Raw genomic sequence first — 17,089 nt, 5'->3', positions numbered from 1 at the left:
TTTCAACTACTCTGTGACACAAGTAAAAGAGAACATTCATTCCATTGAGGTTTATAGCAATTCCTCTCAGTGAAATACTCCTTTGCTTGTTTTGTTCAGATAAGACTGTGGTTTCTTTAACTTCCCTTTAGCTAAGGGTGCCAAAAACAAATGGTTTCTTGGGTTCTTACTTCCCAAATTCTGATGCCTGCAAAAAGTGATGCCCACCTGAAAGGTGGCCCTTACCCAACCCCATGCTGGGCTGCCCATTCGTGGCGGGCAACTTCCCAGGCCACATGTGCACCCTACGGGGACAAGATCACAGGAGGAGCCATCGGAAACGCGGCTCACCCTTCCCTCCCCTTCATTGTAACTACTATTTGTTATCATCAGGGCCAGGCTGCCGCCCTGCTGCAGGCTCACGGTTAGATCCCTGTGGGTCAGCAGAGCTCTCTCCCTGTCAGCTGACCTCTCTCCTCCTCAGCACTGCTGAACCCCATTCATCACACCTGTTAGCTGAGCGAACGTTTCTGGTTATTTTATGTTCCTGCCCAGCTAGAGGCTGCTCCGTGGCCCCCCAGCTTGGCATTCCTCCTTGATTCAGGGATTGGTAGTGAGAACTCCCTCACCTCCAGGCTGGATGAACTTCTTTGCTTACATCTTTCAGAGCACCCGGAAGAGCTGGTTAACTATTTGATTGTCACCCAATATTTCACTCTAACACATTTAACTTTGGTATTTTGTTAGAAAACACATTTCCAATCTCTTGGCATTAGAGATGGAAAGGTCTGACAGTACCACTCTCTAACACATTTTTAAATGAAAACAAATGTTCTTTTGAAAGGGAAGTGCACTGACCACACCTTCACATTCGGCCCTGCTCTAACCGCTGTGGGGCACATTCTGTGTCAGTAGGAAACAAGGCAGGCGTGGTATCAGCCCTTGCCAAGCTCAGACAAGCTCACTGTCTGCCAGGGAAGATGGACAACATGCAAGTCACTAGACCCGTCCCCAACTCCCTGCAATGAGAAATATTCAGAACAGAAGCATGAAATTTACCTCAAAACAAATACAGATTAGCCAGGGGATTGTTTTTTATAAGGGGAGCATTCTGCAGTTTAGGTGGGTTTTCTGGAGACAGTGGTGAGGATTCCTGAGATGAGGAGAGAGAGGAGAACCTCACTGAGATTCAGCTTCTCTCATACTAAACACATTTTGCTATTCATCAGCTAAGACTGAAAGTGTCTTTGTGCTTAAAGCCACTGTCTCTCTACTCGGGCCAATGGATATTTCAGAGGACATGAATGGAATCCACGTCATGGATCTCATGTATTATAAACTTACTGAGCAGTAACATACCTGGTCTGGGCAAGAGTCTTGTAAGCACCTAGACTGTAACATGTTTCCTGGGCAGGGAGGGAAGAAAATACATTCGTGCTTATGACTGTAACATGCCCCTACCTCCAGGTCTAGTCCATCCTCCAGGGAAAGCCGATGATGTAGCAGTTCCCTGTTTAAAATCCTGCCACGGTTCCTTAAAGCCTATGGCATAAACATGATGTCCATGCACCTCTGGAAGGCTGCTGGGGAGCCTGTTCTGCCTGCTCCCCATCCAGCTTCTTCCCCAGGCGGTGCCCCTACCCCACCGGTTACCCTCCACTCCAACCTCACCCACCTGTGCTTCCCCAAATTGGATGCACTTTTCACCACACCACATCTTTACAAATGCCACTGCCCTCAACCCGCCCAGCACTGGCAATCCCTTCTCAGTTTCAGTAGCACTAGGACGCTTCTATATAGTTGACTAGAGCCATTTCTGGGCTTGGCTCCCTACAACACTGGGCTCTGCACCACTGAGGGCAGGAAATTCTACCGTATTTATCTCTGTATTTCAAGCACCTAGCCCAGTGCTTAGCCCAGTGCAGAGCAGTTGAAAATTGTTGGCTGGCTACAAGAAAGGAAAGATGAATGGAAGTAAGGATGTCGAAATTGGGAACAGTCTGTGTTTATCTGCCTTTTGTTAAGTCCTAGCTGTGGCTTAGTCTTATTTAACTTCCTTGTCTGATTTTACCTGTGAGTCCCATTAAGTATACATCGAAGGGTCACCGCCTAAGCTTGGAGAAGGTTAAGAGAGAAAAACTTGGTAAGTTCTCCCCCTTTGATTTAAAAAAAATATGAAGCCAATATGAGAAAATTTCATTATTTGTTAACTTTGAGTATGGGTGTAGCATAAAAATCCCTGAAAGAAAAAAGAGAGAGAAAAATAGAATAGGAAGAGTACAATAGGTGGCAAAAAATTTCTGTAGCTGTATGTTGGACTATCACTAGACTGAACAGGAGAGGTACATTCTTTCTTAGAATATTCTGTTTTTTCAAAACACATGGACTGGTACATTTCCTATCTTAAAGAACTCTCACGAAAATTCCTTAAGCACTTATTTACATCAAAAAAACCCTCAAATAATCATTTCTATTTGTCTTGGTTTAGAAAATTACTAAGTTTCTTAATGCACTAAAATTACAAGACTCTGATACTTAAAAAATAAAATACAGCACATTTAATTGAAAAATTAAGCATAAAAAGGTTTTGTTAGCTCAAGCTATCTTAATGTTACCAACAAATGATATTTTAGATTGTGTCTAGCCTCAACAAACTAGCCAAGAGATTACACATTAATTATAAATTTCTAAACGTTACTGTTAACATCTTGAGGGCAAGAACAACATCTTTTTTCTCTTTTACTGTCCCTCTAGCACCTATTAGAAGAATTACCTAGAGTGTGCATAACAAACAATGCCAGGGAGGACTGTGTGTCCTCATGCAATGATGGTCTATAATGGCCATTTTCAAGGTAAACAAGAAATACAAAAAACAAGATTTAGAAAATCAATGAATAAGGAAGCATATGTTAAAAACAACCTCTCATGTAGTTACATCTTTTCATAGCAGAGTAAGGAAGAACTTAAACTGATATTGACAACATGTTAACCTCAGTGTTGTCATTCTGCGAGTATCAAGGAAAATGATTCACTAAAAAAACCCTAAGGACTTCAATTACACACATTCTGCTTGTTATCACTTTTTGACACTGTTTTTTCAAAGTGTCAAGACTAAGAACTATCTCACCTTTAAATACCTCGTATTGTTAACGGCTGCTCCGTGAGGAACGTGACTCACAGCTCTATCAAGTAAACAGTAACAGAACAGAATTCTATTTCTTTTCACCTGAATTTGAGAGTGTTAGCTTAGTTTTTAATTTGTACCATAAATATCTTAGAAATGCTGAGTTATTTGGCTTTATTTTCTTATCGTGGGAATAACATTTTTCTAGAAATTCTTTAATGGACGTAGAAGAGAACTATGGCTCCTTAATCCATCTCTCTATCCTAAAGAGCTGCTGAAATGATCAGTCTGAGCTGAGAACTTGCAAGAATGAGGGTCTGCATCAACTCATTAGGCACATTCAACTGGTTTCTTTCAGAAGCATTTATGGCAGCTTAGTCCAGGGGTGGCAGTGGAGTCCTGCCCAGGGGCCCCTCTTGAGTTCCAGAAAAAGTCAGGACACAGCTTAGATGCAGAGACTTGGTGCCTTGGGTCTGACTACAGTTTTTTACTCAGGGGATGGGGAGGTGATGGCCTGGATGGTGTGATCAGCTATGAAATGCTGACCTTGATTTGCTTTCATGAGAAGAAACTAATGGATGCAGAACTAAATTTGAAAGTGGTGTTATTGGAATACTCTAAACTTATTTTATGCATTTTTTAAAACTTTCTAGTATGAAACAATTTCAAACTTATAGAAAAATTTCAAGAAGAGCTCCAAGAACCCCTGATGACTCTTCATCCAGATTCACCGTTATTTTGCCACAGTTGCTTTCTCTCTCTCTGTCTACATATACTTTTTCCCTCTTTCACTTATTTTTCCTGAGCCATTTGAGGTTAAGTTACATATATAAGGGGTCCCTTTACCCCTTAATAACTTGTGTGTATTTTGAAGAAAAAGGATATTCTCTTTCTTAACTACAGTCAGTATAGATAACGAATCCTAGAAACTTATTAACCTAAAAATATTATCTAGTCTACAGTCCAATTTCATCAACTGACTCTAAAATGTCCTTTCACCATATGTTTCCAGTACAGAATCTAGTCTGGGACCATGTATGACACTTAGTTAGCATGCTCCCTAGTCTCCTTAAATCTGGAACAGTTTGTAACATCAGTACTGTTGAAAAATACAAGTCAGGTACTTTATAGAATGACTCTCAAATTGGGTTTGTCTTTATGAACAAAGTTATGCATTTTTTATTGTAACACATAACTGATGTGTCCTTTTCAGGGCTTGCCCACACTGCCCTCTGTCCCATTACTGGTAATACTAATTCTGATAACTTGGTTAAGCAGTATCCAATTTCTCCACTGTAGAGTTACTATTTTCCTTTTGTAATTAATAAGTCACTTGTGGGGAGATACTTTGACATTATATAAATAGCCTGTTCTTCATATATTGATGATTCTTCCCTGAATTGATTTTTACTCTGATAGCTGCAAAACTGTGATTTTGCAATACCATCATTCTTTTATTACTTTATGTTCTACTGAAAGGAAAGCATTTCCCTTTCCCTTGTGGATGTATGTATTTATGTAAATATTTATTTTTCTATTAATATCTGTATAAACTCATGCATTCTCCTCCCCTAAAGCGCTTATGTTATAGTATCGTCCTCATTTATTTTCATGCTCAAATCTGATGTCCCAGATTTGGCCAGTGCGACTCCCTCATGCTGGCTCCGGGATCCTTGTGGCACACCCCTTCAGTGATGGAGCACTTCCTTAATTCTCCATATAAGGTGGTCTAGGTTCATCTTTTGCCTTCCCTACCCTGGGCCTGAGGCTCACTGTTTCTCTAAAGAGGCTGGTTCCTGTGAGTGGGCCAAAGTATCCAGAAGCTAGATCTGGGCACTAGGTGTGCTCAGTGCTACTGGGACGCCACTGTTTCTGACTCCTCTCGGTTGACAGAGCTAAGACACACGTGCACGCACACATACACACATTAAATCATGAGTTTATGCAGATGTCTCTAATTCTAATCCAACCCCACAGGTTCTTCCTTGCCTTACCCAGTTCTCTTTTGGTATTTTCTTTTCTTCCACAGTAAGATCAACCTATTTCCTCATTTGCTCAAATCTATAATACATACAAAATATCAGAATTGCTGTACTCATATCACTATGAAAAGTAAACCTACGAAGAGTCTGAGATGTGCTTGCAGTTTGTTTTTTCTTAGACAGAGGGCATATAATGTTCAAAAGTTACTGAGATTAATTTTTACCCTTTCCTATGATTATGCTACAGTTGTATCATTTATATCGGTCTCTTTTTTAGTTTTACGGTTGTCCTTATTGTTGATTTGCTTTTTGAATATGTAAAACATCAACTTGATTCCAAAAGTAAAAAATACACAAAAGGATTACTCAAGAGAAGCACCACTGCCTCCCTGCCCTTCTGCCTTTTCTCCATCCCTCGCAGGGAACCAACAGCAGTAGTTTTCTCCATATATAAAGTACTATACATTTTAAAATAAGAGATCACAGCACACTTTTTTTCAAATCATGCCTTCCTCAAACTCATAAGACCCACAGTGGCCAAGAAAGGCCCAAAGTGTCCATCACTTTTACAGGTGGCAGTTTAACAGCTATCCAAATCTTTGTATTTATATGCTTGATTTCCTTCAAGTCTTATTCACCAAGACTGCTTGAATTTGTAACATGGGTTTAGGATAAGTACCAGGTGTTACCGATTACCTGTTCCTCAGAAACCTCTAGAGGCGGGGATGCTTGTTGTTCAGACCGCCGACCATCTTGATAGTTTATATTTCGTCGCTGACGTAAAGGAGGGAAAAGACGATTCCAATTGATCATTCCTCCCTAAAAAGAGACGAATACATAATGATTAGACAGAGAAGGAGCAGAACCATCATAATGCTTGGAAGTGCTTTCTCTTGCAACGCAGTGACATCTGTAGACTGGGAAATAAAATGTCATATTGATCCTCTGTATGGAAGCAACCCAAATCCTAAAGCATCACGCCACCCTTCAATCAGTAGGATGAAATCTGCAGCCTGCAGCAAGTGCACAGAGGAAAAAGAAGGTAATGGGTACTGCTAAAGTTATGTATGCAATCTGGCTCTGGGAGGCAGAAGACGACACGCAGATCCTAATCTCAGCCCCGCTGAGTCCCTTCTGATATTGTCCCAACTCCAATGGACCCTGCGGAGCTCAGGGCTTTACCAGGTGTGACAGGAGAGAAGATACGGGCAGGAGGCTAATTCACTGCAGTCAAGCAGAAACCTGGAGCTCCTTCAGCAGCTCTTTAAAATGCTCCTCCTCTCCCTCTTCCTCCTCCTGCTCCTCCTTCTCCTCCTCTTCCTCGTCCTTGTTCTTCTAGGTAAATTCTAAGTAAATTACTTGTTCTTCTAAGTAAATTCTGAGCATGCTCAGTGGAGGGAGACTGCAGGTGGAGATTAAACCCAGGCTCGGGGACAGGCTAGAGAACGTGAAGGTAAATCTTACACACAAGGACAAGAGGTTCAGAAGCGAGGATCAAAACCGTCCTCTTGAGTGGCTCTATGGATAACAAGATTGATGTAATGTCACTTCTTGTTTATTCTATGTCATCAACAAAAAGAAAGCCACGAGGTGAAAAAAATATGCACTGCATGATGCTTTTCAAAAAATCCATGTTTTTAGCTATACGCTATTATTTTCACTTAATCCAAATCTCTATTTCTAGATTTAGGAAAAGTTACAGACTAAGAAAACCTAAAAATTTTCCTACTATGAACACCTAAAAATGCCAGAGAAAATAAAAAACATTTCATTTGCACAGCTGAACATAAAGGAGATAAATGGAGGGCCCAAGGTGCCAGAAACAAGCTCTGGAAAACTGGAGCAGGAGGAAAGCAAGCTGCCAAGGACGGCATAGGGCGCGCACATCCTGCTACCCTAGAACAACTTGGGTTTTATCACCTATTTGGGGTCAGAAGATGAGGACTTGGGTCTGAAAGAGGTAGTCACTTTGAACTCATTACCTATTTAAAGGCACAACCCTCAAATGGCAGCACCCTCAGTGAAAGAGAGGCTGAGAAAAGACAAAACAAAAAGCTGATCTTCCTCGGCGGGGAGCAGGAATCTTGGCCTGCCTAAGAATTGACAAAGGAGAAATCCAGGGTTCAAGTTAGACTACATTCGTGCTCTAAGAATCCATCAAAAATAACATAAAAATTGGCTCTAGGATTAAGATGGCTATATCTAAGGAGCCAAGCAGAAGCAAATGCAAAACAACTCTGGAGAGACACTCTCTCACCCTGGGATTACAGGGGATTTACAGATAAAACTCCAGTGGAGAGACAATTTGAACCCAAAATTACAAAACCCATGAAGAAAAAACCCATCATAAGCAAGCGTCTGTGTGTACAATGAAAAGAAGGATTAGATCCCTAAGAATTTAAATTTACAACAATCTGAAAGTAAGAAGTTTTAAAATGACTAAGAAGGAGGACTTAAAACAATAGGATATTATGAAAAAATTAGGAAAAAATTAGGGAAATTAAAAATGGAGACATTATGCAAAAGTGTTCTAGAGAGATACTGGTAGAAATAAATTCAAATATACTAGTGATCACAATAAATATACGTGGACAAACTCACTAGCCGAAAGGCTGATATTCTCAACTTTGAAATCTCTCCTACCCACCGCAACAGACAAACCTAAAATACAAAGTCATAGACAAGGTGACGTAAAGAGATCAAAAAAGAAATATTAGAGAAGTACTAACCAAAGAAAGCTGATATTGCTATATTCATGTCAAACAAACAGACCTCAAGAGCACAAAAGACATTATTAGGGATAAAATCACTAGGATACATCGATATTATTTATGTATAGCACAACAGGATCAAAATATAGAAAGAAAAAATGAACAGAACTAGAAGAGAGGAGGAAACATCCAGATATATATTTAATTTTTAGCATATATTGATATATCAAGCAGACAAAAGCTAATAATAATACAGAACATAAGTTTTGTCTAAAAGAATGTATATAGTCTGTACTCAACTTTTGGAGAATACACATTCTTTTCTATTATACAAAAAATATTTATAAAAAGCAACTGTGCCAGGGGCCGGCCCGGTGGCACAGTGGTTAAGTGCGCACGTTCTGCTTCGGTGGTCCAGGGTTCGCTGGTTCGGATCCCGGGTGTGGACATGGCACCACTTAGCAAGGCATCCTATGGTAGGTGTCCCACATATAAAGCAGAGGAAGACAGGCACGGATGTTAGCTCAGGGCCAGTCTTCCTCAGCGAAAAGAGGAGGATTGGCAGTAGTTAGCTCAGGGCTAATCTTCCTCAAAAAAAAAAAAAAAAAAGTGACTGTGCCCTAAGTCCCATATGAAATGTTCACAAATACCAAAACATAAATATTTTACAGACTATATTCTCTGACTACAATGTAATTTATTAGAAATCAATATCAAAATTACAATTAATACAAAACAAACAAAAATTCACACACTGGAGATCAAAAATGGAAAAAATCATAATGGAAATTAGAAGATATCTAAAAGCGAATAAAATTGAGATGATTATCAAAGCTTGTGGGATGTAATTAAGTAGTTGATGTAATTTTAAAATATTGAGCTTAAAGAAAATGAAGACTGAAAATTAAAGAGTTAAGTATATTAAATTTAAGAAGTTAGAGAAAGTAATAATAATCTAAAATCAGAAACAATGAAGTAGAAAGTTGAGAGCATATGTTAATAAAATGGAAAATAAAGAGACAATAGAAGGAATCAATAAAACTCAATGTTGGTTGTTTAAAAAGTCAAGTAAAATGGATAAATCTGGCAAGCTTGATGCAAAGACAAAGAAAGCGGCACAAGTAATATTAGGAATAATACAAGAGACACAATGGCAGATATTAAAAAATCATAAGAAAGCTTCATTCATATCAATAACTTTGATGAAATAGACAATTTTCTAGAAAACTATAACTCACTAAAACTTAAAAAGAAGCAGAAATTGGTAATCATTTTTGAAAATTGTTCAGGAGCATCTACTAAAGCTGAACACATGGGTATTGTCTCAGCAATTCCACTCCTGGTCAACGGAAATGCAAATACTTGTCAACAAAAGGGATAGACTAGAATGTTTTCAGCAGCAGTATTTGTCAGAGTCAAAGTCTGGAAACTACCCAAATGTCCATTAAGTAGAATGGATAAATCATGATACAGCCACATAATGTAAAATTAGCACTTAAAAAGAACAAACTACAATTACATGTAACAATATGGATGAATTTCTCAAATATAATGTTGAATAAAATAAAACACAAAGTACATTTGTATGATTACCTTTATATAATGTTTACTTCTCTGTATATATGTTCTACTTCAATAAAACATTACAAAAAGAAATAGAAAACTTGACTCCTTCTAGCCATTAATGTAATTGAAATAATACTTAAAGATCTACCGACCAAAAATCTATAGGTGAAGACTACGGAATCTTTAAGGACTTGCTATCTTATGCAAATTGTTCTAGAGAACAGAAAAAGAAGGAAAGCTCCCCACCTAAGTTTTTGAGGCTATATAACGACGTTTCTAAAATCAGACAAGGCCATTATGAGAAAGAAAAATTATAGGACTTGTTTTTCATTTGTGGACAGATGCAACAATCCTGAAAAAAGTTAGCAAACTAACCCAACAATGTTCAAAAAATAATCATTTTATCTGGTATGATGTATTATATTAGGATTTATCTCGGGAATCTTAGAAAATATAGTAATGTAATTCACACATTAACAGATTAAAGGAGAAAAACCAAATGCTCACTCAACAGGTGTGAAAACAATTTGATAAAACTTAGTACCCATTCATGAAGAGACAAGTCATAGTATAATAAAGCCTAAGCCAACCAATCATGAGAGAAAAAGGAGAATGAAGGGAAGAGAGAAAACTGTCATTCACACGTGATGACTGTCTAACTAGGAAATGAGAACTAATAAGAAAGTATAAGATAAAAAAATTAACATTCCTTGACTGTGGTCATTGAGAAAATCTAAGTGCAAAAAATTACTATTTACAAACAGAAAGAACAACTATTAGGTACTTCGGAATTAAATCTAACAAAGATCTGCAAGATGTCTATGAGAAAATGTAAACTACACTGAAGGATATCAGAAGGTCTGAATGAGTGGAAAGACGGCACACTCTTGCCTGGGATGACTCCACACTAATCTTTTCATACACTGCCAATTCCAGTCTTAGCAGGGACTGCTGGTGGACTCTCAATATCCATCCTCCCTTTTCTTAAAAAACAGGATTCTTTTTGGTGACACATGGCTACTCCATTTCTCAGCACCCCGCAACGTGGACCAAGTTCTGCCAACAGTAAGCAAACACAAAGGGCACAGGGGACTTCCAGAAGAAACCTTACCAGCAGGAGTGCACCCTTCCTTGTCTCTTCCTCCTTCTTCCTGGAGCTCAAGCGGCTGTCCTGGGAGTGAGGCGGAAGCCCTGTGCTGACGTAAAGGCAGGAGCCAGGGGCCCAGCAACTTCATCTGCTGCCCCACCAGGCCAGGGTTGTCAATGTCTGCATTTCTTTCACATGAAAGACGAATCTCTACCTTGTTTAAGTTTCTGTTATTTTGTGTTTCTGTCATATGAGGCTAAGTCTATTTCTAACTGCTATATACTCAAAATTAAAAACTATGTGTGTGTGCTTTCAGAGAACTAGACCACCTGAGGTTAAGGGTCAAAACTAGACATGAATTTTTTTTTTTTTTTTTGAGGAAGATTAGCCCTGAGCTAACTGCGGCCAATCCTCCTCTTTTTGCTGAGGAAGACTGGCCCTGGACTGACATCCGTGCCCATCTTCCTCCACTTTATACATGGGACACCTGCCACAGCATGGTTTGACAAGTGGTGCGTAGGTCCACACCTGGGATCCGAACTGGTGAACCCTGGGCTGCTGAAGCGGAATGTAAGAACTTAACCACTGCACCACTGGGCTGGTTCCTCGACATGAATGTTTTGAAGAAGTATAATAAGGAAAGATTCTTCTCTACCAGTTATTAGGATTACTGTTAGACTGTAGTAATTAGAGTAGAATGGTATTTGCATATGGCAGGCAAACAGCACAAGGAAACAGGAAAGAGTCTAGGAATCAAAACGAACATGGGCCTGGGGATCCGCCAGAGGAGGTGCTGCACGTCAGCAGGAGAAAGACGCACAACTTAACGAAAGTACGGGACAACTGGCCATAGGGTGGAAAAGATAAAATGAGACCCTTACTTTAGTCCATATACAAAAATAAGTGTATTTAAAAATAAACTCCAGAGATTAAAGATTTAAATGTGGAAAGCTAAACTTATAAAAATTTTAGAAGAAATAAGAAAATATTCTTTATGTCGCTGGGGTAGGAAAGGATTTCTAAGACAAAAATATACAGCATAAATAAAGAAAAGCATTGCTAAAAATTACTATAAGAACTTTTAAATAATTTTAAAAAAACAGAAGACATAGTCTAGGTTAAGAGAAAACGTTTGCAACATATAACTGACAAAAGTATTCAGAATACATTAAAAAATCCTTATCAGTCAATGAGAAAAATAAATGACTCAAGAAAAAAGCAGATAATGTATACCAGTGGACAATTTACAGAAGAGGAAAGCCTAAGTCAATAAACATAAGAAAAGACGTTTGATTTCACTAGTATTAGGAAATACAAATTAAAACAGCATTAAGTTATTTCATACCCACAAGACTGGCAAAAATAAAAAGCCTTACAATAATAAGTATGGGGATGATGTTGAGGAAATGGGAACTCCATTTATTGTTAATGAGAAATTGGCACAAACATTTTGGAGAGCCAAGTGTCAAGATCTAGTAAAACTGAAGATGGTCCGTGACCTGGCTGTTTCAGCTCCAGGTAGCTACGAGTACCTAATGGGGCATTTATGAGGGTGCTCTGTGAAGCACTGTCTATAATGTTAAGTAAGAAAATGTAAAAAATTCAACTGTTCCTAAGTAGGGAAATAAATTAATAAGTGGTCCTATTATATAAAAGATTACTACTATATGAGCAGCCAGAATAAATGTACTGGATCTACATGCATAAATCTCAAAAATACAATGTTGAATGAACAAAGAAAGTTGTACAAGAATGTGCAGATATATTTACATAAATTTTTAAAATACTCAGACAGTAGTGTACTTTATTTAAATTACTTTATGGATATATACTAGTGGTGGTTTTGGCCCCCAGGTCACCTTTGGTTGTCTTGTGCATGGTGGGAGGTGGGGAACACGATGGTGGTGCTGCCGGCACTAGCAAGTAGAGTCCAGGGATGCTGCTGCTAAGCATCCAAGAATGCACAGGACAGCTGCCACAAGAAAGAAAGGCCTGGACCAAAACGTCCATAGCATCTAGGCTGAGAAACCCTAATATAGACACGTGGCAAAGATGCAAACACCCCCAGGCATTAGACGTGATACAGCAGCTAAAGGACAGTGGGAAGGGGAATGAACCTTCAGTTGAATCTGTAACATTTTATTTCTTCAAAGGGAGTAAGAGAGAAAGAGTAGGCAAAACAAAACAAAAACCCAATCCCTCTACTCCTGTGATAGTAAAAAAGTGCTTAAAAAGCAGAAAGTTACAGGAGCTCTAGGTTCTAGGATGTTTTGACACTAATCTGCTCTTTACGAAGAGTTAAATATGAGCCTCTACAAACAGGAAACGTTTCCTTCACTTTGTCTTCTTCAAAAGCAATAACCACATATTTAAAAGAGGAAAGAGGAAACAGCTTGCATTTTGAACAGCCAGACGTTTTATGAAATAAATACCTGTTATTAGTTGGCAAAGAGATTTTCAAATGAAATAAAATTTCTTGTGAAAATACATAATTTTCCAACTGAGAGCAGTAAAGGTTTGTAACATTTTATCAAGTAGAAGTCACACGGAATAGAGCCCTACCCCTAAAGGCTCTGGCAGGTTTCAGAATGGGATGGTCAGGCAGTGTCTACACTGAGAGTGTCTACGCTGAGAAGCCAGGTTAGAAGAGCTCACCAGTGGCTTTCTAGGGGCACTCACTCGCAGCTCCCACGGGAGGGTACGAGCAAGGCACATAGTCTAGTCCTTGCTCACGTGGAGCTCATGATCTCCTTGGGGGAGGGCAGGACATCCAGAAAAGGAAAAATCAGAACAAGGCAAGGAGGTACATCATTAAGGAGGAAGCTGTGCAGCATCAGTTAGAGGGCTGGAAATGTTCAGATGGGCACTGACCAACCACACCAACGCACGGGGTAAAACCTCAAAGAGGATGGGAGCCTAGCTGACTTTTAAAGGATGAGGATGATTTCCAAAACGGAGAGGAGAACCAGGCATTTCCGTCAACCTGTTCAAAGACAGGGGCCTAACAATGGGTTTACGCCTACTTTAAGGGCGAAAGCAACGGCAAGGAGTAAGGACAGAGGGACAAACAGCAGAGGAGGCTGAACGACCGGGAGCGGTCTCTGGAACCAAATACTGGGTTCAAATCCAGCCCCGGCCACTTCGCAACCTGAGGCCTCAGTTTTTTTTTAACTTCTCTGAGCTTCAGTTTTCTCATCTGTAAGATGGGGATAATAACTACACTCACTTCATGAGGATATTATGAGAAATAAATGAGTTAATACAAGCAAAACATTTAAAACAGCTTGAAAACCTCTAGAAGTTTATTATATATTAGCTATTATTATTATAGAATATTTGCATTAGACTTTATAATGTCTTATCTTCCCAAATGGACCAAAGGATCCTGGAGGGCTGCAATGGGGTAAGACTTGAATGTACTTCCCAAGGTGGCCAGCAGAGCTCTGAGCTCAGTGCAGCCTGACTGATTTCCCAGCCGAGGTGTTCAAAGAGTGAAATGGAGAATGATTACAGAGTGGGCATTATGAATGTGAGGATTTAAAACAATTAAAATTCTTTCCAAAAAATCCTCATCTTATCTAAAAAAGGTTGGTCATTGGAAAAAAAATGCATCCTTTCTTCTCAGTCTTTGGGGATCTGAAAGCCTTTATCAGTGTGCTAACTTTTGAAGTATAAAGCAGGCAGGTAGGGCCACCTCCACTGTACTGCCTGTGGCTACCTGCAGACCATGTCTCGAAGGTTCTGGGGGAAGATGTGGTTCACCAGGAGTGAGTGACATGACTGTTTAGTGATACCTGCCTTAGGCACATAGGAGGTGCGGCGGCAACCATTCAAGGAATTACCAACCTTGCTATAGACCACAGCTTTCCAATATTTTTCACATCATGACACACACAGAAAAAGACATATTGGTGTGACACACAGGACAGACAAAGCTATTTGCAACTAGGCTCACAGCTTTAGACCCTTCCCAGTTGCCCCGAGGGTTAAGGCGATTGGTTTCTCAGCCAATTAGCAGACATGTGGTCCTGTCTAATATGTCCTTAAGACATTTTGTCCATACTAAAAGTTCCTTGATATTTGATCCTGTCCAAAACCATCTGGCAAGGACCAGATATGCTCATGGACGTTTTGGACAGGACCAAATGTCAAGGACCTTTTGCCGTGGACCAAATGTCTGATGGACCAAATGTCTTAAGGACATTTTGGACAGGATCAAATGTCCTGCAAGGTCTCAGTCCATCTATGATCATGACACAGTGGTTGGGAAGTTCTACCACAGACCCTAAGGAAATATTATGCTTTAATGTGAGCAATTTACAGTACCAATGATTTGCCATGGAGTTCAGGGACAGAAAAGGCCAGACTGTTTCAGTTGTACCAATTAAGGTAAAATCAACAGAATTATCGAGTGTCTACTAATATATTTGGTAGTACCTTAAGCAATGAAGCTAGAAAGAGAATTAAGACAATGTTCCTGCCTTCTAGAAGCTCATAGTCTGGTATTGTCACCATTAAGTAGTTTCTTTTCTTCCAGGTTACCAATCACGCCCCTTGCTTGATCCAGTGGAGCCTCCTCAGCTCTCTGCTTGACTCCTGGCAGCACTGGGCCCTGCTGACCCATGCCCTTCTCCGGGCTTCTGTGGTATCACACTTTCCTGGTCTTCTGAGCCCGCAGGTCATACGTGCCTCTCAGAGCCACCTTCTCCTGCTCATGTCCTTTAGATATTGGTGTCCCTTAAGGCTCTGTTCAGGGTTACTCCCCTCCTCTTTCCAGTTCTGTCCCCAGGTGCTTGTGCTTTCTCAGGGTGTGGTGGAGACTGCTGAACTCCTCTCTCCAATCCAAGTACTGCACCTCTGAGTCACATAACCAACTGTCTCTTGCCACTTAGATGTTCCAGAGACATCTAAAATGGAACATGTCCAAACAAAACTCATCTTCAATCCCATGTTCTCCTGTGTCCCCAATCTTGGGGAATGACATCAACATCCATCTACTATGCAAGCTAGATCACCAGGCTCTGTTAATTATAACTCCTAAATATCTTTGGAATCCATCCATTTCTCTCTACCCTCACTCTCACTGCCCTATTTCAGACCACCATCAAGGGTGGGATGGCTTCAGAGAGATTTTCCTAAGATACAAATCTCAACATGTCATTCCTCTACTTAAAAACCCTTCAGTGGTTCCCCATTGCCTTTTTATTAATCTTAGAATATTTATTAATTCATTAATAATAATCACAACCTCATTACTTGCTAAATATTTTTATAAAAAATAACATTTCCAAAGGAGAAAAAAAATTAATTAATGAGAAGAATGTCATTGTTTTCTATTTTTGCAAATCTGTTTAATGTCTAACTTAATAGAAGATAGTTGGATTCTCATATCTGCTTCTGCATTCAATTCAATATGTTACTTTGGCTTCTGACATATATAAAGAAAATCTAGCCACACAGAGATATACAGTTAAAAACCATGGAGTACAGTAACAGCCTTTTCAGATAATTGTAGATATGCTTCTTTGATACTACTCAGCAAGTTCCCATAGCTTTTTGGATACAATTCAAACATCTTACCATGGCTCACGGCCTCCTGTTTACCATTCTAATAGTCTTTCTCACCACTCCATCTTCACATTCTAGACTCGTGCCCAGAGCCTTTGCTAATCCCCCAAGTCTGGGGTTCGATGCTCTTCTTACGTGCTCTCCTATTTCAGTGTACCTCTCCCAAGATAGCAGTTGGTACATGGCACTTCAATTACATGTTGACTGGCTGGAAGGTCACAGCAGGCTATAAGCTCTGTGAGGGCAGAGACCATCCATCTTGCTGCTGTTTGTAGACTCAGCCTCTTGTACCACCTGGCATATGTAAGTACTTAAGAAATATTTGTTGAATGAATAAACGAAAGGATAAACACAGTAAAGCATATTGTTGAGTTAAGTTCCACAGGATTTTCTTCAGCAAAGACCTAGCAGTTAGTTGTAACATGGGGACCTAAGTGGTAGGTTAATAATGAAGGCTGAGTGGAAGGAGTGGAAGGGGCTAAAGCAAGGAGGCTCAGAGAACAAAGTGGCTGGCTAACACATTCTTTAAGGACATGAGGCACCCTTTCCCTGTAACACAGGAACCAGCAGTCATAAGGAACCACTGCTGGGAGACCCTCGTGGTGCCTGTGAAACTACGAACGGTCACTCCTCAGATAAGAGGTATTTATAACTCACTGTACTGCTTCCAAGTGCTCTTTGGAAGCTGCAGCTTGTGGTATAAACATGAATATGCTTAGTTTCATCCACTGATCTTCTTAGTGCTGTGCGCTGCGCTGGCGCCAGGTAAAGAGGGCTGTGACACACAGAGAAGTGACTAATTTCCTACGGTGCTGAAAGAGCTTAGCTGAGTTGACAAAACAAAGGTACATTAGAAACTAAACAAGAAGCAGTGAGGATCCAGCATATGATTAAGGACTAACGAGAGGCATCTTATTAGACTTAGAGCTAACAATAAGTACTACTAATATAGAGGAAAGAAATATCACCACAGGCTGCTGTCATCAGCAAAAGCTTCATGGAAAACCTGGAAAAAAAAAGAAAAAGAAAAGCACCACAAAACAAACCCACTACCACGACCGCACACACAAAC

The 17,089-nt window shown here is 39.9% G+C and overlaps 1 protein-coding gene across 4 annotated transcripts in view; it reads right to left on the bottom strand.

The window, feature by feature from the left end:
- The window catches only part of UBAC2 (UBA domain containing 2), a 234,365-nt gene that overhangs the window by 83,061 nt on the left and 134,215 nt on the right, over positions 1 to 17,089 (bottom strand). For 3 of the 4 annotated variants that reach the window (XM_044779759.2, XM_070520094.1, XM_070520093.1), the window contains exon 8: positions 5,782 to 5,904. In XM_044779759.2, the coding sequence (XP_044635694.1) occupies positions 5,782 to 5,904 (123 nt within the window). Of the gene's footprint in view, positions 1 to 1,338; positions 1,386 to 5,781; positions 5,905 to 17,089 lie in introns of all 4 variants that reach the window. The other variant, XM_070520095.1, reaches the window with a different exon arrangement.

The sequence above is a fragment of the Equus asinus genome, chromosome 11 (genome assembly GCF_041296235.1).
Source record: "Equus asinus isolate D_3611 breed Donkey chromosome 11, EquAss-T2T_v2, whole genome shotgun sequence".
NCBI classification, from domain to species: domain Eukaryota; kingdom Metazoa; phylum Chordata; class Mammalia; order Perissodactyla; family Equidae; genus Equus; species Equus asinus.
This window is presented reverse-complemented; position numbering and strand designations above follow the sequence as displayed.